The 26,475-nt window shown below is 39.9% G+C and overlaps 1 protein-coding gene across 1 annotated transcript in view; it reads left to right on the top strand.

The window, feature by feature from the left end:
* MICAL2 (microtubule associated monooxygenase, calponin and LIM domain containing 2) overlaps positions 1-25,470 on the top strand; it is a 189,375-nt gene extending 163,905 nt beyond the window's left edge. Inside the window, exons 26-31 of the mRNA XM_045014371.1 lie at positions 2,294-2,388; positions 6,595-6,687; positions 9,097-9,190; positions 17,372-17,471; positions 21,560-21,633; positions 21,727-25,470. Coding sequence (XP_044870306.1) covers positions 2,294-2,388; positions 6,595-6,687; positions 9,097-9,190; positions 17,372-17,471; positions 21,560-21,633; positions 21,727-21,911 — 641 coding nt within the window. The 3' untranslated portion in view covers positions 21,912-25,470. The remainder of the gene's footprint in view (positions 1-2,293; positions 2,389-6,594; positions 6,688-9,096; positions 9,191-17,371; positions 17,472-21,559; positions 21,634-21,726) is intronic.
* The last annotated feature ends 1,005 nt before the right edge of the window (positions 25,471-26,475 follow it).

Below are 26,475 nucleotides of genomic sequence, written 5' to 3'. Positions count from 1 at the left end.
TTAATTATTGATGTAACTCAGAGAGGAGGACAGAGGAAGGCAATAATTTATTCCCACTAAAGAAAGAAGAAAGGGAGCATGTAATTGATTGCGTTGCCAACCCCACCAGAAAATTTTGTAAAGCTTAAAAATTTGCATTTTGTGGAATTTTATTTCAATGACAGTGTGATCAGAAGACAAATACTGGAGATTTTTGGTAAAGAACAGAGAAAAACAAAATCAAGTGAGAGATGATATTTGAATGAGTTAAACCATCAAAAGAAACAAGGCTGCGAGCCAGAACCTAGCCCCTAATTCATTCCTTTGTACCCATTCTGACAGCGTGAAGACTGTCTTAGAGAATTTCCCTGGATAACATAAAGCTGGCATAACTGGCTGTACACCATCCACTGCTGGCCCTACAATGTTCTGGACATGCTGAGGTAGCCGTGACCTTTCTGTACACTGGCAATTATGATCGGCTGATCAGCCCCTAAAGGGCTCTTCCAGCAGGCGCTAGTTAGAGCCACTCTGACTTGTACTCTGTCCTCTGCTTAAAGATGGGGTGGGGAGTGGAAAGCTCCACATTGTTCCCATGCATAGAGTACAGCTCAGGCACATGTCTTTCAGAATGCTGACTGTAAAATGGCTTCTTGAGTCTAGACAGCTCCTCTTTTTATGAGTAACTGTTTTTCTTGACCTGTGTAGCTCCTAGAAATCTTATGAGGACCCATTCTGCTCTCAGTTAAACCTTTCTAAGCCTGCAACTTCATTAAGGTCAGTGGTTTGGTGTGAAGTCAACAGAGTTATTCCATGATTAATGTTGATGTAACGGAGGCTATATCTACACTAGAGAGCTTACAGCAGCACTGCTGAGAGCGTTCCCATCGATATAATTAAACCACCCCCAATGAACTGTGGGAGCAGCTCTTCCACCGACATAGCATTTTGCATGCCAGGGTAACTTACGTTGCTCTGGGGGGCGGTGTTTTTTTCACACCCTGAGCAACATAAGTTTTGCTGACCTAAGTGGAAGTGTAGACATGGCCTTATTGAGAGCAGAATTTAGCCCTCTATTGTTGTGTTTTCTACCATTTAGTTACTTTTCTGGAATGAACATGTTTCAGTGACTCCAATTTTAAAGTATTTTTCGAGACAGAAATTAATTCTTCTTTTGAAGGGTTTGGATTCACAGTGAAACAAATGAGAAAAGGGGAAGGGAAACTTACAGTGAGGGGAATGGGAAGTGATCATATTCCAAATAAAACTTGCATTCATATACTGGATTATAGCAAATCAACAGTTACCTGGCAAACGCTAAGCAAGAAGTCATTGATCACTTTAAATTGTGTGTACTCCCGAGATGCAGTCCAGTGCAGATGTTAATCATTAACCGTGCAGCAGGTTGAAGTGTGGAGACAGATGTTCCTGGAGCAGTTTTATTTTTTTAAACAAAGAGAATAAAGATATGAATTAGACAAATAAATTGAGAAGAACAAAACAGCCAGCTAGAACAAGAGTCCGGTGAAATGGGCATAATAAAATTGTTGTAGTTAAATATACATTAATTTGTATCCCTGAATGCATGTTTTTCCCAATGATATCTTTTGAATTTCCCTCAGAGTATATTGTTTTGATGTATGGATTTTCCTGACTTATTATGGCATTTTAATCAACAGTTCAATGATGTGATAATAGTCTTAAGACAGAAAAATAAAAGTGACATTTGTTTAGACATAATTAATGAAATATTTATGTTGCATGAGACTATGTGATAAAACCTTGTTCTCTTAGTCCATTTGCTTCTGATTACATTTGTGATTTTTTTATATGACCAGACATTCTGACGCCAGCTATTTTACACTGAGCAGATGTCATGTAGTAAAAATGGGTGCCAGATGCTAGAAGCCACAAGGGTAATTTGTTTAAGAGCTGGCTCAGACTTTTTGCATTCAATTACACCACATGGTGAGCCTTACACAATCATTTAAGTAATATGGGTAACTTCAGATATGCTTTTTAATAACAAATTTCATTTCTGAATGCATTTTGAGCATCATGCTACATAGATGGCGTTTAAGGAATTGATTGGTACATAATACTGGTATGTTTAAAAAAGAATTCCAAATAACAAGCAGCAAAGGCTTTGGACAGTGGCCAAAAATTTAATTAACATGATCAGCCAAATTTCCAAATTGCCTTTAGGTGCAAACTAATAAAGCTCAGGGCAGGTGCACTATGCAAGTGGCTAGGGTGAATGTCCATATGTCTCAAGGGAGAGTACTTCCTGCTTCACTTTGTTCCTGCATTTTAGGCTCTGAACACCTATCTGTCAAAAAACAAGTGACTGCGTGTTGTTCTTCTTCCTCTGATGGTGAATTTGAACACAAGCCTTCAATAGCACTCAAGGTAACCTTTACTTAGAGATAAAAGGAAGCTTTCACTGTTGAATTATACTTAAGATGTGTGTGATTCTGATTTTAAAATAGAAGAGTTTTGGGGGGTGTTGATATGTAAACTTAGTATTGTAATATATAACGGATTGAACCGCATCAGGTCTCTTTCCAGAAGACAGGTACCAGAATTTCTTGTACCTGTCAGAACTGCCCCCCCCCAGGTTATAAGAACTTTGACAGAGATGGATTTAATTTGAATAACAGACGTGCTTTACATAAACCACTTTGAAGCTGCATTTCTTAAGTGGTTTTAATATGTAGCCCAACAAACAAACCATTGAAAACATTAAAACAAACAGATGCAGATTTCCCTTGGGGAAACACCACTTCATTTAAAAAGAACTACAGGCAGATTGCATGGATACTGTTATATTTATTCTAATCAGAAATATTAAATGAGCCATGCAGTCCCATCTCGAAATTATACCTCAAAATGCCTACTGAATACTGGGCTCAGATAGGTCTAGCTGTGTTTCTGTATCTAACAGGAAATAAGAGAGCTAAAATACCAATGAGGTTTTGCTCTTCATCTCTTACTTGGAGAGAGAGATTCTGTAGGCTGAATGGCTCATCAGAGACTTGTTTACCCTTTCTCTGAAAGTGGAGGGGCATCAGTAAGTAGCATCAGTAGATGGCCTAACTAGAGAGGTTGCTTGATTAGGAGGTGGCATTGTGAGGAGTTGTTTTGTTCTTTAAATTAGACAAGTTAATATTGGTAGTGTAACCCACACACCTGGGTGTGGTGTTCTGTCTCATCTAGTGGTGGGGAGGAAGAGGGGGAGAGAGAGAGAAAATGAGTCTGCTCTAAAGCCTTAGCTAATAGCCTGCTGGTTTTTAGCTTATGCTGTAGAGGCTCATGCACTAAGCTCCAGAGGTCCCCGGTTCGATCCTGTCCGAGGACGACCAGGGTCTGTTGGCGTTACAGTAGCACGCTGCAACCCAGACGGATGAACTGAGGTTAAATCAGGCTTGGAGTGACCAAAACCTGAAGGGCCCAAAATCCAATAACCTATTTCCATAGGAATCACAACATTTTGAAATACAAGGGCATGTCACTTTTCGGGCTTACCTGAGGTGTCTAGAGTGTGTCCCAGCCCACAGCAGGAAGGAGCCCTGTCTCTGCCAACCAGGGGAACACTCCCTAGCTACTAGCTGCTGGCAACAAAGGCACTCTGCTTCAGGCTCCACGAGATCTACTTTTTCCTCCTGCAGGCTAGCAGTTTACACACCCCACTTTGTTACACTGGAGAGCCCAGTCCCCTATCTTCTGGACACCTGCAATGTACTCCTATCTGCTGCCTCTGTGGAAGCAATGCAGCCCAATACACTGGTTTCACCTTAATTTGACACTCTCCTTAGCACAAGGCACTTAGACTTGTTTATAGTGAAACCAAATTGAAGTTTATTTAACAGAGCTTGAGCTACATATCCAAAAAACAGCAAGTATAAGAGTTTGAAGACACAAGGTTACAAATAAAAGAAAACCCTAAAACGCAATCTATAGCCTATACTTATTAGACAGGAAAGTAACTTTTCAATAAGGTATTTCTCACCCAGTGGTTAGTCCTTGCAGCACTTGTCCAATTCAGAAAACTGGAATCCTTTAATGAAACCCACCAACAGGCAGAGTTTCTCCTCTGTAATGGATAACAACTTGTTGCTATTTATTCTGCTCTTATGCAGTTACAGGCTATTGTCTCTTAGCCCAGGGGCCCCCTCTTCAGAGAGCTCTCCTGGGGTTCCTTTGTGTCAAGTCTGCACCTGGTCCAGGCAGTAGACCAAGTGTTGTCTCCATGGATGCTTATTGTGCTCAGCATTGATTGAGTTAGCCATGAGACCCTGCCTCACCTCAGGTGACAAGTCTCACTTCAAGAGTTTTGCAACTTAATATGCTACATTTTGCATGTCTTTTAAACTATTTCCCATGCAAACATCTCACAATAACCATGACAATCAGCTAGTTCTTAGCTTTCAGCATAAACCAGCCACGACCCCCTTCAGTGGAATATTGAGAAGTTGGTCAGGCACAGAGGTAATATACCTGCCTGGGTATGTCTGTGTCAAAAAGGGCAAAGGTGCATTGAGGAAGCAAGGCAGCAAACCCACTAGTGTATTTTTCAAAGGTGCAGATTAATATTTTGAAGGACGCTCCAAACCAATGCAACGAAGGGTAAACTGATCTGTTCCATTTGACCCCAATCTTTCCCTCCCAAACTCATCAAAAGATGTGCAAGAAATATCAGTTTAATTTTGCAAAAACTTGGCTTAGAGGGAAGGACTTGAAAAGTAGAAAGGGTGGCCCCTTTCTTCAGTTCTCAAGTTACATTTGTCTTTTAACTGCTGCTCCTCCCACTGCTCCTACCTACAATTCCCCAACAAACATGTCTCAAACAGAGAGTTGAGGAGACATTTCCAGGGAGGCAAAGGCTCTCCCACATGTACTGGCTCACCTACCTGGAATGGAGATGCAGCAAATGCTTCCCCCTCACTTTGATGTTTGAGACTGCCAGCTATATTATATAATTTTTTTATTATTATTATTTTTACCAATTATTGGCTATAACAGTGTTTCAAAGTTTTCCTGGATATTTTGTGTTGAAGACATCAGTTGTTTGTAAAAGAAAAATGAATAAGTGATGGTTGAGAGACAGATCTTGTTAAACTCAAACACCAGAAGCTTCAAAGAATAAAGACCTTTAAATAAACAAAACCAAAAAACACAGTGTGAGGAGAAAGAACCAGAAAAAGAAAATGAAATAGAAAAAAATAATAATAGTGGATTAAATGAAATACAGAAAACATATAGGTGAAAAAGAATAAAGAAAACAAATACAGGCATGAATTGAACAGGAATGAGTTTCAAGAATTCAAACAGCGGCAGGCACAAAGGGACATACGGTAATGAGCAAAGACTAGCACTAACATATGTCAGGTTGAATACGGTGTAAATGACAAACTATAGCACAAACCAGTGGCAGTGACTGGCATTTCTTGCCCTATTTTGAGTCTCATCTACTATTAAATGTATCAATTCATCTCAGTTGGTACCCAGTGCAAGTTTACATACCAGTTTTGCCTGGTATCTTACAGATGTTGCCATTCTCCACTGACAAAACTGAAGAGAAATTGAAATGTAGCATTTTGAGAGAACTGGCTTCTATACTTCTATTTTCTTGTCTATTATTCTCTTATTTCCTGTCTTTCTTTTTCCTTGAGTGGGAAATCATGACTGGTCTTGAAAAATTTTCAGATCATATAAGTGAGGAACAAGATTAAACAGTGCATGCCACTCCCTCTATGAACCCTTTAACAATTGCTTTGTTGTACTTCTTGGAGGGCGTTGCAGTGGTCAGTGATTTGTGTCCATAAAAATGTTCCCATTGCAACATACCTGTAACTTGAAAAATGAAGGGTGTTGGTTATCACCGGGAAGAGAGGGGACAGAAAAGAAAAGGATGCTCCTTAATGGCAATAATTAAGCTGCTTTTGGAGAAGACAAACATTATCTGGTTTCAGATGCTAACGTGATTGTTGCACTGCTTCAAACTACATCAATCTTGTTACATTACAAGCTGCTCAAAGTGAACTGCTGTTGTATAATATGATTGACTTCAGAATTGCATCAGAGTTGATTAATAAACAGAGGGCCAGATCCTCTTCTGGTATAAATTGGCATAGCTCCATGGACTTCAGTGGAGCCACACTAGCTGGGGATCAAGCCCAGTGGTTTTTGGAAAGCATATTTTTACATATAGTATAAAATTTTAACAAACAAAGAAATGATTATTTACACAAAGGAACTGAGTATTTAGTGACTGTTCGGATACAGTAAAAAAATAGGTCATGTTTTTCATAGGAAGCTGGTACTTTCTGTTCTCTGGTAACCATGATGTTCACAGAAGTTCTTGTGAGATGTGTGGTCATAGGTGTGTAGTTGTGTAGCTCTATTGATTCAATTTTCCCTTCATTGACAGAAATAGCTAATGCTTAACTAGGGATGCAGTGAGGGTCTTTCTGATAATGTCTTAATGGCTGAGAATAAACCTAGCTGAGTGAATCAAAAACTACTTAACATTTGCAGCTGGCAAAAATCTCTGAAAATCTAAGATGACTAAGTACAGGGTATTGATTACCTTCTTTTCTCCCCTTACTCTTGTAGGCAAAAAGGACCCTTAGAAGAAGGAGAAAACTAGAAAAGGAAACAAAGCAACTGGTTAAACAAGAGGAACTGAAAAGACTTCATAAAGCCCAGGTGACAAAGTAAAACTGAGCTCATGTCACACTTACGGGTATTTTGTGGGTGAGGGAGAACAAAGGGTGATGAGGGATGGGGGTGGAGTATGTAGTGTGAGGATATTTGTCCTTTTAAATAATGTTGTAAGCCCTCTAGTGCTGCTTACTGTGTTTTATGTTGCAGAAGCTCTCGGAAAGCAGTCAGAGCAGCAAGATGTATGCAGCTAGCCCTGCATGTTTAGCTATAGTTAGTAAAGATGATTTATTTGGAACCCAGCTGTAGCTTCTTCATACTATGTTTATTGTCACATAAAAAGCAAAAGATGTAACAATTGGTGGCGAGGATGAACCCCTAACTCAGGAATACAGTGGAATAGAGAGTGACTGCAAAGACCAGTGAAATTTAAACAAAAAGGGCCTGCAAGTAAACTGCTAATTTAGAAAGGATAAAAAGGGATACTACCCTATTACTATACACTAGAGAGGATTAGGAAAAACAAATTATTTTTTTCTGTGCCTCAGTTCCCCTACCTGTACAATGGGAATATAAATTTTTCCTTTATTAATTGTGCAATAATATGGCCCTCTGTAAAGGCTCTTTCTCCAGACAAAGCAGAAGGAACTCTAGATTCTGTCCATGGTGACTCATACAGTTGTGCACTTGATCTCTCCTATTGCAAGTATCTGTCATGCAGTGTTTTGTGAGCACACTTCTCAATGCTGATTCTAATGTGCCAAAATCACAGGTCATAGTTAACTCCCTTAACACATCTACATATGAGTTGCATTCTCTGTCTGAATTTGCATTGTTCAGGTATTACAGGCTAGATTTTTTGAAAGTGCTCAGCTCCCATTTTGGCTCCTAAATGAACTTCTCAATGGGATCTGCTGGGTGCTGAATTCTGGCCCTACAAATTTATGTGGAGCATCGAAGGACACTTTTGCCTGTTCAGACAGACCTTTCTTTGAGGCAGGGACCATCTCTCACTATATGTTCGTACAGTCTCTGTTTCAGTTGGGGCCTCTAGGTGTTACTGTAATACAAATAGTAAATATGTATATATAATTAGCATGTGCATTTGGGGGGAGAGGGATAGCTCAGTAGTTTGAACATTGACCTGCTAAACCCAGGGTTGTGAGTTCAATCCTTGAGCAGGCCACTTAGGGATTTGGGGCAAAAATCAGTACTTGGTCCTGCTAGTGAAGGCAGGGGGCTGGACTCAATGACCTTTCAAGGTCCCTTCCAGCTCTAGGAGATGATGATGATGATAATAATATATATTAAGTATTATAATAATAAATATATATATATATACACACTATATAATGAGAACTGAAATCTCTGGAATTTTTAAATGGGTCTCCTCTGCTGATTTATTGTACTTTAAATGAATAGATATTTTGCGCTTGAACCTATTACATTTTTCTCCATATTTTACATAGAACCTATTACATTTTCTTTATATTTTAGAAAATATTAGACTAATCATTACTGAGAAATCAATGATGAAATAGAAGTAACTACAAAAGAAGAAAATCCACATGTGCTTAATGTATTTTTTGTAAAAAATGAAATAGTAAAAATGAAACTAAACAAGTAAACAAAATCCCTGGGGAGTGGGGACACATTGTAAATGTCTTCCCTTATTTTATGGCGGTACAGTAATAAACATTTTCAGAAAGTGCCCAGTGATTTTGGGTGCCCAACTTTGGACACCTTGACAGGACCTGAATTTAAGGAAATATGAGGCACCTACCGTGGCCCTTTAAAGGTGTGTCAGATTGGGCAATGGATGCTTTTGATAATAGTTGGCCTACAACATAGACATGTTTAGAAGGTATGGTAGGGTCAGTTCATCTGAGGGTTACCTGTGTAGTGCCAATTAATGGGAATTCTGGAGCTATATACCCTTTTCTTTTCCATATCAAAAGGTTATATGAGAAGAAAAAATAGCTGAACTATGCTACTCAATTCAGAATAGCAGACAAACCCTTTAAGTTATTTTAGGTACCAATATGGCTCCCATTACCATAGTGTCTGAGTGCCTCACAATCTTTAATATATTTACCTTCACAGCAGCGCTGTGAAGTAGGGAGCTGCTGTTATCCCCATTTTACAGATGGGGAACTGAGGCACAGCAAGACAAAGGGCCAGATTTTTAAATGTATGTAAGCACTTAAAGATGCAGATAGACGCTTAGCGGGATTTTTCAAAAGTGCTTTCAAAAATCCCATGCGGTGCCTATATATTGATGGTAAATCTGGCCCTAAGCAACTTACCCAAGATCACACTGGAAAACTTTAACAGTAACAGGACCTGAACGCGGGTCTCCCAAGTCCTAGGTTAGTGCCCAAACCACTGGGCCATCCTTCCTTTCTGTATTTTAAAGCTGTATTTTTATCTTTTATCATCTTTATAATTCTGCAGGCTATACAGCGTCAACTGGAAGAAGTGGAGGAAAGACAGAGGGCCCTAGAGATAAATGGTGTTAAACTGGAGAGGGAACTGCGAGGAGAATCAGGTAAGTGGGGCAAGAAATTTGTGATTATTCGGTGCCTCTTTAAAAGCAGAGCAGGTTTTACAACTCTTTTAAAAGTACAGGTGCTTGGAACATTTTCCCTGAAACAAGAAATGAGAGAGAAAATTCATCTATTTTTTTTCTATTTGCCAAGCAGCTTTATCAGTTGTGAATTTGTAACTATTGGAACTTGAAGCTGAATCTACTTCCCTCCCATTGTTTAAAATCCTGAGCCTTATTTCATCTACACTACAGAATCAGTGATGTTTCTAGGTCCAGTAACTCAGTTACCAAGCCAGCAGCCTATGCTTAGTAACAAGGTCCTTAACAGCTTCTCTCTGAGTGTCAATAATATGATTGCAGTCAGTGACTGAATCGTGGAAATAGCTCAGACAAGCTATATAAAAGGGCAGTGCGTAGTGAGACAGACCTGAACTATGAAATGCTGTTTTCTTATGGACAGGAGATAATTGGGATTTTTCCCTGCTCCAATGAAAGGTTAGGTTTTAATTAGTCCTGACCCAGCTGTGGAGGGGAGTTAGAGGGTATAAGGTCTCCCTTACATGTCTACATAAGGACTATTCATTACAGTTCATGCCACAGAAGGGTGAGGTGCAGATTCATAGATTTTTAAGACCAGAAGGAACCATTAGATCATTTAGTCTGATTTCCCTGACCATGCCTAACGTGATGTCTTTCCCTTCTGCCACATGAACTATTGGACAGGGAGGAGGAGGGGAAAGTGGACAGTGGAAGGGAAGAGTTGAGAGTTAGTAGAGCCATAATGCTGCCTTCCCCAGCGTGAAGACCCTGCACAACTGGCCGGGTGCAAGGGGGGAAGCAAGTTACACCTCAGAAAAGGATGACATAACTTCCCTCCAGAGCAAGGAGAACAAGAGGGACTGTGCCTCTCGGAGACGCAGCTCTTCTCATAGCTCCTCCTGTGGTCAGCACAGCTCGACGCCACCCTTTTCTAAGGGATGAAATTTCAAGACCCAATCTAACCTTAAAGGGTTTTTTTTTTAAATAAAATATGAACATAAATGGCTGCCCTGATGCAATCTACCTTCTGAGGAGGTTTGAAAGCTATTTTAGATGTAAAAGATTGTCTGAAAGCCAACAGTCATATTGTAAATCTGCTTTTTATATTCTTCCTTGTTACAAGCCAAAACTCCTAAATCACTGGTGTGATTTTGTGCCAGGGAGTTACGATTTTTTTTGATGCAACATCCAACACTTGGAAAATGTTGTTTTTATGCTTAGCTGCATAGTATGGTAAAGTCTTTATGTACTTTTTTAGTACTGTATTACAAAATCACCGTAATAACAGCAAAACCATGAGGTTTTTATTCTCTCTGTGGAGGAGAATAAACTCCATCACTGTAGTGCACAAACACTGAAGTAAAGAATTGGCTCTAGTAGATGTTTGCCCAAGTGAAAACTGTAAGGTCTTCAGTATTTACCCCACTGGTTTATAAAACAAAAATGCCATACAACTGATCAAGCTAATCTATTTCAAATGTCATTTAAAAGGCTAATGTCAATTCATATGTTAACTTACAAAATAAAGATTTATAAGATGGCACCCATCTTACTGTCTTTTTGAAAGGAGAATCCCCAAAGAGTTTTTAGTGTTAGGCCTGGTCTACACTTAAAAAGTAGATCATCTTACTTAGCCATGTCATGCAGGGTTGTGAAAATTTTTGTCCCTGTGCGGCCTAGTTGGGTAGACCTCTCCCTTCCCCCACCCCTGGGTAGACATGGCTAAGTCGATGGAATAATTCTGTCAACTTAACTACCTCCTCTCGGAGACGTTGATTATCTACATCAATGGAGAAAAACCCTCCTGCTAATGTAGGAAGTGTCTACCCTATGGCGCTAGAGTGGTACAGCAGCAGTGCAATCGCTGTGCCGTTGTAACAGCTGTAATGTAAACATACCCTTAGTTATAGGGAAAAAAAGCTATGCTCTTCTCTCTAGGTCTCTGAAAATATGGAAGATCAAAACTCTTCTAACAATAGGGAAACAGGGATACATGCAGAATACCAGAATGGATGGCCCAGAGCCACCTTTTGTTCCCATTATTTTTACAATCACATTTTCTAAAGAAAGCTCATCTGCTAAGAGATTGATGCTCCTCATTCCCTTTTCATCCTTAGTAATTTAATTCCTTTCATTAAGATTAGAGTGCTATTTTTTTCTCCCTGTTGATTGTTTTCATGTGGGTGGCCAGCTACAGATGCAGGCAGATAGGAAAAGGGGTGAGGACTGTTCTGTTTGAATACCTCTTATTGTGTAAAATTTCAGGCTGAAATTCTCCAAACTAGACATCAAAATGTTAATGCTTTGTTGCTTGCAATAACATTTGTGTAACAGTGCCGGATTCAGACAGATAATATTCCATTCATCCTTTTAAAAATGTGCATTATTGTTTAATGAATGACCAGTGCTTATTAGGTTAAGTTGTATTTAAGTAGGGCTGTGCTTATGTAGCTCAAGTGATTTAATAGGTATTATTAAGGTAATTAGAAAATGATCACAGTTAAGCAATAATATTGAGCTGCAAAGGTTGTGAATAACCGCATTTAGAGACAGGCCTGCAAACACTAGTCTTCAGTGACATTTATGCAACTCTCCGCTAATAATTATGTGAGCATGGAATGAAAGGCTCTTTTGTTAGTGGGAGTTATTCATTAGCTACCGAACTGAATTAGAAGAGAACATGCGTGGGTGTGAAACAAACTGCCATGAAGACTGATGAACAAAATGAGGCTTTGATGATCTCGTAATTGTAGTGACAATAATTCATGCATTTAAAGAAAAATTAGAAATAATCAATACTATGAATAATTTTTGGTGGTTTCCCCCTTCATTTACTTTTTTCTGTGCTAAATACCAAAGAATAAATCATTAATGTTCTGCTGCTTTGTTTTCTAGTGACATTTGTCTGGGTTTATAGAGATCTTTTGCCTACAACAAAATTCAGTAATATAGGGTTTGAACCACATTTTCAATTGAAATTTGTATAACTCAAATGTTAATTAAACAAGTTGTGAAGGTTGCTAGTAAAAAAAAAAAATCCGTGCTGAGGAAGCACCATTAGTCTCTCCATATTTCAGTACATCAGTGAATAGCTTTCTGTAGGCTTGTGCTTTTATAGATCGTGTATTCAGGGTTTGTTTGCACTGCTTTTTGGAAAAGGGAAGTATTTAAAACTGTAAACAGAGTCAGAAATATTAGATCCTTTGAAAGTGTGTGTGGACAGGAATACCTTTTTCCCAAAAGAACAAGTGGAAGAAGTTGAAGGAAGAGCCTGCTTATTCTCCAACCTTTTGTCTGCAGAAAGATGCTAAGGTGGCAGGAAATTGAAAGTTTGAGAGCCATGTTTAGTAAATGCTGTTTTTAAATAGGCCATCTTAAAGTTGTTACTGTAATAGAAAAAAAAGGACATCTTAATTTCTAATAGAGCCTCAAATGAAAGGGATTTGGATAAATAAAAAGCCACCTTTTTGCAAAAAACATTTTGCAAAAAGGCAACAAGGCTCGATAAAACACAGGAACGGGCATCCAGTTGACCTTAACAACTTCCCTATCTCATTTGGGTATTGTGGGGATTACTTAGTTTGTTGTATTGTTCTTGGAAGATATAAACCATGCAAGTTAAGTAACTATTGGCATTATTATTAATGATAAATCAAAAGTGTTCAGTGAGTAAATGCAATGCAGCCTTCAGGACACTAGAGGGCACTCTGTAGGACAGAGAAAGAAAAAACAAAAAGCTACCATTATTACAGCTACAGTAGGTGCTTTTGCTAGAATAAGAGGCATTTTGGCAAACCACATTGTTGTTTGCTCACTTCAGTTGAAATACAACTCAAATCTTTTATTAGAGGGAGAACTGATATTTCATACTATAAGCATGGAAATATTTAAAAAGCAATATTTTTTCCAAAATAAGAATATAGCATAATTGGCAAGGAGATGGAGGAAGGACAGAATGTTTACACAAGTGTGGTACATATGCACATCTGTGAAAACAGATTCTCTTGCTAGCAATAAAATAAATGCTCTATTCAAATTTCATTTATAAGAACTGGATGGGGTAAGTGTGTTGTCTGGTTTAATTTCTGGTGTGTGTGTGTGTGTGTGTGTGTGTGTGTGTGTGTGTGTGTGTGTGTGTGTGTGTGTGTGTGTGTAAAAATCCTGCTACATACAGGCATTTAAACTAGACATGTCCCCATTAGAGCTGGTTGGAAAAATTCCAACAAAACATTTTTTGTCTGAATTTACTGATTCATCCAAATCTATTGACTTTGACAAAGTTCTGCTGGAACCCAGGAATGGCTGAACTGGAATTGTGCCTCATTTTGTGCCAGCCCACCTGCTCAGCATCTCAGTATCCTGCCTGTCAGACTGCCTCAGAGTTGGGGACCCCAAGGGCTGCCAGAGTCCATGATACCAGGACAGCCCACCAGACAGACTGCCCCAGAACCAGGACTCCATTCCCTTTTGTGGAGAATTTTAAATTATTTGATTCCATTCTAAATTGAATGAATCCATATTTCAAAATATCAAAATCCTCCAGGAAATTGAATTACCTTTCTCCACACAGTTCTAGACATCATATATCTGTACCTTGCTATTCCAGTTAGACAGCTTTGGCTTTCGGGAATGATAATGCCTAACCAAGATGACAGATTTCTATAAGTACACAAATTTAGCTTCATCATATTTTCAAATTGAAAAAGTGGGAGACAATGCCATTATGTCCTGTGCTGCTGCTCCTGGCCGATTAGGTGCGTTACCTGTGTCTTTCTCCTTCCAGATTGTCTATACTTATTCCTTTTCTCAGGTTGTTCTCTACTCCTTGCCTCAATTTCTAACCTAGTTTAATGACACCTTTGACAGGTCGCCTCTGTGAGGTCTGACCCAGGGACCTCTAAAAACACGTGTCCCTAACTGCTTGAACTAAAGGCCCAAGTCCATTAGTTAGAGGCAGTAGCAGTCCAGCCACTAGAAAGGGGCTAAAAGCTACCCTATGTTAGCATGTGTTATATTAGCAAACAAAGAGGTAGTGGCTTAACCTAAAAAAAAATTTGAAAGTCACAGCTGCATTCCTTTACCCCTGAGTGTCTCTCTCTCACCTGCCCCCCCTCCACACACACTTTTTCTGTCCTATACTCCTTTCCAGTTCTACTCTTCTCCTACTTCCCTCCCAGGGAAGCAGCAGATTGAAGAGCCAACTACCATTCTCTGGGTTGGGAGCTGCTGAACTTGTGGACAGCTCATCTCTTTGTGCCTCTGAGCAGTTCAGCATGATGTGAGTGGTTCTCTTAGATCTTCATCCAGGAGCAAGATGCACAGAGCTGAAATGCATAGTGTACTGCAGGAGAGGAGGATTTGCTGCTTCATGACTGATGAAAGCACTGCTCTGGAGGATTTCAACACAGTGGTATCACTATGTTGACTAGCCAGAGAGATCAGATGTCCTGGGATTCTATTGAAATGCGGACAGAATCCTGACATTGGTGGAACTGGCTGGACATTGGAATTGTCCCTCAAAGTTGGGACAATCCTGAAGTAAATTAAGACATCTACATCCTACCTTTTATTATTTATTATTTATTTTATTTTTCACTGTACAAGGTGAGAGGGAAGTGCACTGCAGTATGGACATAACAGACATTATGGAGACACGTTTCCAGCTTCCTCAGTACTACTGTAGTTAGTAACAGGGGAGCCATATTACAGAGTATTTAACTGTCCCTAAATATTTAAAAATCTAAAAGCGCCCCCTCCCCCCAAAAGTCATTTTAGGCAGGATAACTCTTTCTTTCGTTTAGCAAAGAAGAAACTGGAAAATTGGGCAGAAGGGCAAGCTAGAAAGGGGGAAAGAGACATGTATAGATCAAGTGGGCTCAGATCTTTTGAAAGCCTCTTGGGCCTAGAGATTTATTTTTTTTTGGCAGGTCTGGCTGGGAAATGGTTGGTAAAATACCAAAGAATCAGTTTTAGGGACGAGTGTGTTAATTTTATAGCCAGATTTTCAAAGGTACAAACAACCTGCACCAAGGGGTAGTTGGGTATGGCACACAAGCATCCATTTTAGATTCATCCATGTAGGGGGCTTCCTCAGTGCACTGCATCCTCTTTTGAAAATTGAACCATATGTATTAATGACCTATGGGATCCTACTGATGTGAGGAGTACCTACTTCTAACAGAACATTGAAAGGATAGATGATTATGAATAGAGTAGTTATCAATGGCTCAGTGTCAAACTGGCAGGACGTATCTAGTTGGCTCCTACAAGGATCTGTCCTGGGGCCGGTACTGTTCAATATTTTCATTAATTACTTGGATAATGGAGTGGAAAGGGTGCTTGAAAAATATGTAGATGACACCAAGCTGGGAGGGGTTGCAAACACTTTGGAGGACAGGATTAGAATTCAAAATTATCTTGATAAATTGGAGAATTTGTCTGAAATCAACAAGATGCAATAAGGACAAGTACAAATTACTACACTTAGGAAGAAAATATCATATGCACAACTACAAAATGGAGAATAACTGGCTAGGCAGTTGTACTGCTAAAAAAGATCAGGGGGGCATAGTGGATCACAAATTGAATATGAGTCACCAGTGTCATGCAGTTGAGAAAAAAACCTAACATCTTTCCAGAGTATGTTAACAAATGTGTTTGATGGAAAACATAAGAGGTAATTGTCCCAGTCTACTCAGCACTGGTGAGGCTTCAGCTGAGGTACTGTGTCTAGTTCTGGGTGTCACACTTTAAGAAAGATATGGACAAATTGGAGTCCAGAGATGAGCAACAAAAATTATATAAGGTTTAGAAAATCTGACCTACGAGGAAAGGTTAAAAAAGCTGGGCATGTTGAATTTTGAGAAAAGACAACTGAGGGGGGAGGGGGAATCTGAAAACAGGCTTCAACTATATTTAAAATTACAATAAAGAGGACCATGATCAATTGTTCTCCAAGTCCACTGAAGGTAGGGCAAGGAGTAATTGGTTTAATCTGCAGCAAGGGAGATGTAGATTAGATGTTAGGAAAAACTTTTTTAACTATAAGGATAGTTAAGCACTGGAATAGGTGTCCGAAGGGGTTGTGGAATCCCTGCCATTGGAGGTTTTTAAGAACAGGTTAGACAAACACCTGTCAGGGATGGTCTTGGTATAGTTGGTCCTAACTCAGCACTGGGGGCTGGACTAGATGGCTTCTCGAGTCCCTCTGAGCCCTATGTTTCTGTGATGATGGGCTATTCCAGGTCTTAAAACACAGGTCCACCAATATACCCTGAATGACAGCTTGAAAAGGCCAGTTTTCCATTGCCATCTCTTCTTGTGGGGCAATATTGGCACTCAGTGTAGGAATGCTTTAATCTTAGGGAATCTGTTCTTTACAGAATAATTGTATCCACTAATTGTTTATAGTCTTACACCCAGATTGAGAGTTCTTTGGGGCGGGGGCCATCTCTTTGTTATCTGACTCTACAGCACCTAGTACAATGGCATCCTCGACTTGAGACACTACTACAGTACAAATAATATTAATAATAATAAGGGACTTTCTATAGTGCAGCTTTTCTAATCAGTCAAAACCATTTATTTCACAGATGCAGATTTAAAGACAAAGGTCAGATGGCAAATGAGCTGGGGGCCCTTTTGGTAGGGACTTTGATTAAGAGTGAGGGTACCACCAGGAGGAAAGACCGGCTGACATATGCCAGCCTTGCCCACCCTTAAGTCTGATCTTTCTGATGGAAGTATCCACCTAAAATAGATAAATCAGGTGCTGTGTTAACATAAAAAATGAATTATTTATGCCAGAATAAGGAGCAATTAATAACAACCATTTCAAAAAGGAGTAGACAAATATTTTTAAAACAAAAAAAAAAGCTTGCTAATTTTCAAGATGGAAGTGGGATTCTTTTCTTGTATTTATTTCAGCCTAAAATTCAGTTTATCCTTAACTACAATAAACTATAACAATAAACTGTATATCTGGTACCTTGGAAAACTAGTGACAGAAATATCACATCACAAAGGTTCTACATGGTACACATCTCGCCACACAAACAAGGATCATTTAAAGTGGCTTCAAAGCAGTTTGATCATGGAGAGGGAAATCCAATATAACACATTTATTTTTTATATCTCAATCAGATTCAGGCACACAGGATGAAACTCAGCTGTTACATGAATGGTTTGAGCTGGTCCTGGAGAAGAATAAATTAGTGCGTTATGAGTCTGAGCTCTTGATCATGTAAGTAAGAAAACACAGTTTGCCATCAGTAGTAAAGATGTGGGGGGTGGGGAAGTGGACTCATTTTAGGTCCCAGGCATAGGATTTTCCTCTTGATACATGTGGCTCTCATTATTGAGCTAAATTGCCACTTTGTGTCTTGCATAGCATATTGCTATTAGCACACAGAGAGAGTCCACGCTTCTCCTTTTTACCTTACTGTTTCCTGGAGTTGGAAGTGTGTTAGAATAAATGCACCCAAAGCTACATTCTATTCCAAACACAGATTTGCACTTGAACTCCCCAGTGGTACGGTGGTTTTGATCCTATAGGTCTACTACATAGCACTCTTTGTGGATGCATTAATGGGCCTAATGACCTCCCAGGCATCTAATCCCCTGGAAAACAAATTGGTCAAGGCACCAAATGGGTGGGGAGTGGAGGGAGATTTCTAACATTCCATATATCTCATGAGGAAATGAGAGGAAAGATTAAACTCATTTGGGAAAGATTTGGGAGTAGAGCTGGGCAAAATGTTTTGGATGAATAGTTTACTCACCAAAAATGCAGTTTCAGGTCAAATTAAATTATTTCTGAATTTTGGCCAAATCTGATAAATAGTTTCTGTTGGGGAAAAAGAATTCTGAAAAAAGCTGAACCATTTCCATTTTGGGTTGACCCGAAATTAATTTTTCCCCTGGATATTTTGGTTTGGCCACCAGACTAAAAATTCAGTTATTCGTTCTGCTGTACTTAGGACTAGAATACAGAGGCAGAGTGAGTGGTGTAAAAATCTGGGGTGGATTAAAATGGAGTTTGGATCCATGAATACTTTGGTCATTGTCCTAGAAATGTGCACCTTTGCTCCCATAAATGTTTGTACCATATACACCGGCCAAGCCAGAGTCAAGCGACTCCCAGCTGCTTCCTACCCCTACTGCTTGGGCTAGGTGGGTGGTGCACTGTAGGTCTAGATGGCATCTCGTAATCCCTGGGTTCTGCTCTGGGAGCAGGTAGATGGTTGGCATTTATCAGTTCCATATTGTGCAGCTGGCCACAAACACCAAGACTAGAAATGTCCTCATTGTTCTCATTAAACTCAACTTCTAAGTGACCAGTAGAAAGCATTTGTTGAATGGCAGAACGATCTCACTTCCATCTCAAAGAAAGATAGATTTAAGTACCTACAGCAGAGGTGGGCAAACTACGGCCCGCAGTCCACATCTGGCCTACAGGACCCTCCTGCCCAGTCTCTGAGCTCCTGCCCCGGGAGGCTCACCCCTGGCCTCTCCCCTGTTGTTCCTCCTTCCCCGCAGCCTCAGCTCACCCCACTGCCAGTGCAACACTCTGGGAGGCGAGGCTGTGAGTTCCTTGGGCAGCGCAGCTACAGAGCTCGGCCTGACTGGGTGCTCTGTGCTGTGCAGTGGCGTGGCTGGCACCAGCCGGGCAGCGTGGCTGCCTGTCCCGGTACTCTGGGCAGCACAGCTCTAGTGCCGCCAGCCACCAGTGCTCCAGGCAGTGCGGTAAGGAGGTGGGGATCGTGGGGGTGGATAGAGGGCAGAGGAGTTTGGGGTGGTGATCAGGGGGTGTGGGTGTGGATAGGGGTTGGGGTGGTCAGAGGGCAGGGAACAGGCGGGTTGAATGGGGGCAGGGATCCCAGGGTGCAGTCAGGAAGGAGAGGGGGTGTTGGATGGGGTGGCCCTCCATACAATTTCTGAAACCCGATGTGGCCCTCAGGCCAAAAAGTTTGCCCACCCCTGACCTACAGAGTAAGGCCCAGTTTGAAGTGAGGAGTATGGAGGATGAATGGTGGGAAAGGAAACCTGAATAAGTTCAGCATTACGGAGATACAAACAATACAAAGATGTTCTTTGACTCTCTCAAAGCAGTCTATGGACCATCTAAATCTGGCACAGCTCTCCTGAAGTCGGCAGGTAGCACAACCCTCATCAAAGACAAGGAGGGAATCATGTAGAGATAGGCTAAACACTTCAATAGTCTACTCAATAGATCATCCACATTGATCGGCGTATCCTTGACCAATTACCCAAGAAATCCATCAGAGGATCTCGACCTCCTTCCAACAGTTGAAGAGGTCATGAAAACCATCAAACAATTGAACTCTGGCAAGGCTCGGGAAAGGATGGTATTCCAAAGTGTACAAAGTAGCAGGCCCAAAGGCTATCAAGATGTTTCACGATATCTTGAGTAGCATTTGAGAGGAAGACGAAATGCCACAAGACTTGAAAGATATTATTGTATCCCTGTTCAAAACCAAAGGCAGCAAATCTTACTGACTGAAAACTACAGAAGCATTTCCTTCCTTTGAACAGCAGGGAAAATACTAGCTTACATTCTTCTGAACAGACTCATTGCAAGCATGCCTGAGGAGAATCTGCCAGAAGTTGAAGTGTGGTTTCAGACCATGTTGTAGTACTATGGACATGATTTTTGTCATAAGGCAAGTCCAGGAAAAATATTTCAAGCAGAACATGGACCTGTATGCAATCTTCATCGACTTGACCAAAGCTTTTGATACAGTCAACAGAGAGGGTCTATTGGCTATTCTACATAAACAGGGCTGCCCAAGAAGGTTCATACAAATCATCGGTCTGTTCCATGATTACATGATAGTGCAAGTGCTCTTCAATGGTGACTCTTCCGATGCATTTAAAATCTCGAATGGAGCAAAGCAAGGCTGCATGTTTGCTCCAGTGCTGTTCAACTTGTTCTTTGTCTGTGTCTCCAACCAAGCCACAAAGGACAGAAGAAAGAAGTATAAGCACTTCACAGATAACCTGAGGAGCAGTCTCCGGTGGGCTGGCATGAGTCTCAAAGAACTTTAGCAAATGGCTCAGAACAGGACTCACTGGCAGTCTCTGACAAAATCAGGATGTAACAGGTTTGAGCAGGATTGACAAAATCATCTCCAAGTCTCACGTGAAAGGTGCTGCATAGTGGCATCATCAAACATCATAGATAGTCTTCCCATGCTCTCAGTGCAGCTGACTCTGTACATCAGGGTTTAGACTTCAGAGTTATATGGGTAGCCACAGATGAGAATTGAACAATATTGTCATCAGTGATGGACTGCCAACATTGTGCAGCTGGCCACATATTACTGTGTTGGGGAAACCTCCAACCACTAGACCCTGATCACAAGGTTTATAATGTAAGACTCTGTATAAATGTTTATTTCTTATTTGCCCTTTGTTCTTGTGGTATCAGTGCTTCCTGCTGTCTGAAAAGGGCATTTAAAAAAAAACAAATATAGGACTATATCAATCAATTCAAACATCAAAATGATGTTATCTGATTTTATTCATGTGTTACTTCCCCTTCCTCAGGGTCTCTCTCCTGCGAGGAGCTGCCCTCAACTTGCTGAATTTTCTCCTAAGATCAGGCCCTTAGTCATCTTAACAAAGGATAATTGCATATAATTTCACCATACTCAAATGCCCCACGTGAATGAGGGAAATGACGATTCTGTGTAATGATGCTATCTAGTTTGTAATGTGAGAATGTAGGAAGAGCCAAAACTTTTGGATGAATCTCACTGATTGTATAGAGAAGATACTGGAGATGGAGGATATACACAGTATACTCAATGGCTAGAGTCCATGTCTATAATAACATTACCATAAATATCTCAGTATGCTGAACACTAGCATTGTTGCATCATTTTCTTGACAGTTATTTTAACAGGCACAACAACAACATTTGTCCATTATAGTGGTGGTGATTGTAATAAGAAAAGGAAATGATCTTACCATTTTCTCTTATTATTTTAGGTTATTAATAATAATAATAATCGCATATTCCTGCTGCATCTCACTATTTTTAGGGAAAGCATGCCCTTCTTAATGTACATGTACCACTAAGTTTATCCATCAGAGATCTAAGAAGCATCAACATAATAAAAGGACAGCAGTATTGACAATGAAATGAGCATAAAATAATTATAATCTTATTAAAAAGGCCAGATACGTGGGAGCCAGTATAGCAATCTTTTTGGCAGGTCTGCTGAAGGTTGATTGTTACCTTCTGAGTGCTAAAATCCTTAGGAAATCTGTCAGCTGATTCTTTGCCAATCTTATTTTTGTATCTAGAGCCCAAGAACTAGAACTGGAGGATCACCAAAGAAGATTGGAGCAGAAACTGAGAGAGAAAATGGCCATTGATGGTAAATAAACTGGGAAGTTAATTATATGTTTTGGTCTGCAGTAATGGCCCAATTTACAATAGTGTTTTAACTGCTCGTTTTGCAATCTCCTAGATAGCCTAAAAGATGAACGAGAACTGAATGAGGAACATGAAATTTTTACTGAGATGATGAAAGTGATTGAAGAAAGGGACAAACTTGTGTCTTCCTTAGAAGAGCAGAGACTGAAGGAAAAGGCAGAAGATCAGCACTTTGAAAGCTTTATATTATCTAAGGGTTATCAACTCACCAGGACTTAGCCACATGCAAATGTCTGGAACTTCAGCTATATCAACCAACATGGAGACAGTCTTTTGACAAAGATCTGGCTGAAATTGAAGGAATCATATCATTTTAGTATTAAACACTTTTAAACAGGCTCTTTGCTTGCACAACAGTGTCTCTAGTTCCACATAGATAATTACAGGAAGAAACATCGCAATCTCATTGTCAGCAAAAAAGGCTAGTCATCCTGTGAGATGGAAAAGAACTGAATTCACCTGTGTGATGGACAGTGTGTGAAAATTACACTGGAGCTGTCCACTGTTTTCCTTTTCCCTGTAATTTTATTTTAATTCTGAGAATAGAGCTCCTAGAGACATAACTACATGATCTGGTACTTTTGAAACAGCAAAATTTTCCATTTATTTGTCTGAATCTGTGTGTATTTTTGTTTCTATTTTGGCATGGTTGAGCCACAATGAACTGTATCCAAGTGTCAAAAATAAGCATCACCAATTAAAAATCAGGTTAGTGTTTAAAATGTATTTCTAAAGGAGGAGGGGAAGAGTCTTTAGAATACTGACTACACATGTTGTAAATAACAAGTGTAAATGCAAGGTCAGGCAAATTTAATTATCAGGTGTATTTGCAAGCTTGAGTGCACTGTATGTATTGAATGAGGACTTAATACAATATTAAAACCTTACATTATGTAAAACTGTAACTTAATACCAAAGGGATTACTATTCTTAACAAAATGTTGTAGACTCAGAAGACCTTTTTTCTGTAGCTGACCAAAGTAATCACTGAAATATGCTTGAAGAACATTTTAAAAAATTGATTAACATGTATATGGTAGGTTTTTCAATATGCATTCTTCACAAAAGCATGTATTGTATCTCAAAGTTATCACTAGTTAGAGACTTGGCACAGAATAACAACAAAAACTGTGGCAAAATTATTTTCTGCATTTTTATGCTGATAGTTGATGATTGCTGCTAAGATGAATGCATAAATAAGACTGTCAAAGTTATATCTGTTTAATGCATTTTTTACTTTTAAAAACATAGAAAAGTGCCTTCTAGCTTTTCTCGCACACGCACAGACATAACAGATCTTGTGCAAAAGATTTCCTTAGGCTATGTTTTCAATTTACTGTGAGCAGTCTTCTAAATCTGAGATGATTTTGTAATTTACAGTTGATTGTTTCTCCCAGTTGTATGTATGATAGTCTGAAAATTCAGTATAAGAGACGTGGAGAAACTGGAGGACTGTTTTTGAATATTGTTTTACCTCATTTTCTTACTGGAAGGGTTTACTGTTCTCATTACTAAATGAAAGGTGCTTAAATGCTGTTTCTGCCTACAGGTCAGCAGAGGCAAAGGAAACTCTTCTAAATGTAATTGTAAAAGCTTTAGGCTAATAAAAGCCCACTACACACTTGATTTTGTTAAAATAATTTATAATCTACCTTAGTTTTTGTTACACTGAAATTTCAGTGTAATACATATTTTTAAAGATAAAATCCACATTTTATCATCATCCATGGATTATCAATATATTGTACCTCTGTAGGGGGTGAGATAAGAATACTATTGTTCTACAGTATTTATCTATTTATATTTATTTGTATATGTATCTGTTTACAGGAAATACCAATGTCTAATAATATTTTACATAGTTTGGTGAATTCTCTCTGTGCTTTGGATGGCAGCTATGAGATCTACAATAACATGCTGGTTAAGCCATGCATAGTAGAGCAGAGGATTATATCATTAAGGTATACAATAGGAACAAAATATTAAGTAAGACATAAACAATATCTTCAGATATTACACATAGGAATACATTTCTAACATGATGCACAGGGATTTAGTTGCATTACTTCCATTAATCAGTGGGAGAGGCATAGCAGAATCCCTGTGTATATTCAGAATCTATTCTCTAGCATCTTTTTATCTGTTATATGCTTGTAACCCTGATCTTTGTGAGTCATCTTCTTAAATTGTCTCTCTTGTTTAAGGTGGACTCAGTGGTATTTATTGTTGAAGATGAACTACATATATAGTGGAGACCAAAATTAAATAAATCCCAGGTTTCAATGCAGACTTGCCTGTGTTTTGAATGCGGTGGGACGAGGGAGGCATTCAGGACAGAAATAAACATTTTTAAAGTTAATTTTTCTCCTTTGAAATCCATTGGAACTTCCTGCTTTGCCAAGGATTTTCTAGATTTTTTTTCCTTCTGCCATCACTGATACCAGAAGTTTTATGCAACTCAGTGAAGTCACAGAATGATGTGTTCTGGGAAATCTGTAGCCTACCAGGAGGTGCTCATAACTTCACAGGAGTTTTAAAAAGTTATAGCATATAACTTAGCTCAGTGCCTTGCATAGATGAGAAATTCATCCCCAAAATCCAGAATTACATCAATCTTCAGTTTTGTTTTGCAGTTCACCTTTATGAAAAAGAGGCCATTCATTTTAATTTGTGTTACCCTCCTTTTCTCTGTGTGGCAGTATAGAAAAGGGATAAGGAGTGTAGAAATATACAATATATATATGTCTTGTTGTCAGGGCCAGCTCCAAGTGGCAAAGAGAGAGAGAGGAAAAAAAACCGATTGAGCTGCTGCCCAAGAGGAAGAGACGTAGTGAAGGGAGACTACAGTGGAGTGCTTAAGCTACCACCAAAGACCCGGACGTGCCGTCCTAATAATGGATGGAGTGCCGCTCCTTTCTACTGGCCGCTCCAGGCACCTGCTTTCTTCGCTGGTGCCTGGAGCTGGCCCTGCTTGTTGTGATGAGGATGTTGCAATCCTACCTTTCACAAAGCGTAACTTCCTCATCCAAAGTAGGATGCATGAATTACAAATAATCAGGTCAGTTCTAATTAATACACTGATCCTGGAACTTCAGTTTACAACAGATGCCTGCTCTGCTGTTGGAAAGCACAACACACAGGTCTGGAAATGTACTCGGCACTACACTTTCCTTTTAGCTCTGAAGAACTAGGTTTTGAGGGTATTTGAGACAACAGGACTTGAGGGCACTCGGCACCTTACAGGGTAAGGTCCATAAAAGTGATAGTCAGCATTTTTCTGTGTGCTGACTTAGTTGTAATATGCATGGTGCACAAATCCCCTCTAAATAGCTGGTCTCCTGTGATTAATTGCAATCCCTCAAATGGCAGGGGGAATGCTCCTGCCTGGTGCTATTCCCCCACTGAACCTGAGTACCTCACAAGAGCAGTTCTAAAATAGTTGCTGGAGATGTTTTAGAAAAAAGTAAAGAGTGAAGTATATGAACAGTCTTCACAGAAGTGTAGGGGTTGGGAGGAAAGAGAATCCACACGCACTGATCATAGGCCAACATGATCTGTTTATCTCAAACTCCAGAAATACATTTAAACACAAAGGTTCATGTTTAATTATGAATGTTCTTTCCCATCAGTCTGCCTTTCCTGTAAATTGGCTCACTAGCTTATAAGGAATTTATTGACTTTAAATCTTTGGCACTGTTACTGCTGAGTAAAATGTGATGTGGTGAACCATATGCCTATGTCTAAATTTACTACATGTGAGCAGTTTTGTATCTGAAAAATTAAAATGGTTTTACTCTTTAACGCACCTGTGTCCTTACTGTAATAATCTCTCACCCTCCCCATGTTCTGGGTGAAATAAGTTTTTTTTTTTTTTTAGAAAAATCTTTTATGAGGAGAGGAAAGTATATTAGTATCTCACTCTACATACTGGTAATTACAGGTACATTTTTTAAAAACCCACTGCAATTTAAATTCCCTTTAGCTTGCACTTACATGTTTTATTGTTAAAAAAGCACACCTGAGCTATATGGCGTTAAATTCTTCATCCTAGTGCAGTTGGTGACACGCATGTCTGAGGAATTCAGCCCCAAATTCTGTAAACGTGACACACAAACTATAATATCTCCCTTTAAGCTTGATAGAAAAGGATTCTCTCTTGATAAGGAATATGGGATGTCTGTGCTCTCTTCAAAAATGCAGTGACCAAAATCTGTAGTTATTAATTATCTAACTGTAACTATAGCGCCCTCGTGGCCAAGATGGAGTCTGCTCTGCAGGCAGCTCTGGCCAAGAGACAGCGCGCGCAGGAACGCAGCAGGAGAAATCCCTTCCACCCCAGGGGCACCTGTTCCAAACCCCCCAGAGTGAACACACACACCCACAGGAAAAGTACAATGGATATAACAAAGGGAGATATTTATTTACAGAGGGCTGGGAGGAGAAAAACAACAAGGGGAAATATAGGGGGAGCAGGAAAACAGGGCTGCATTCAAACCAAGGCCCCACAGACCCAGTGGTAGCACAGTCTGACAGGACAGACACTGAGCAATGTGTCTGCACACAGAGTTCAGGAGGCCTGAGCAAAGTTCCAGTCCGGTGGTGAGTCTTGGGTGCTCCTGGTCGTCTTCGGCGCCAGTGAACTTTCCCCAGCAAACCCCTCCGGTGCCTCTTCTGCCGCTCTCTGCAAAGCCACACAGAGCGACCCCCTCCCCACTTAACTATCTAACAGCCTCCCTCCTTATTCCCAGTGCAGAGTCACAAGCCCCAGTACTCACAGCCCCAG

The sequence above is a fragment of the Mauremys mutica genome, chromosome 4 (genome assembly GCF_020497125.1).
Source record: "Mauremys mutica isolate MM-2020 ecotype Southern chromosome 4, ASM2049712v1, whole genome shotgun sequence".
In the NCBI taxonomy this organism is placed as follows: domain Eukaryota; kingdom Metazoa; phylum Chordata; order Testudines; family Geoemydidae; genus Mauremys; species Mauremys mutica.
This window is presented reverse-complemented; position numbering and strand designations above follow the sequence as displayed.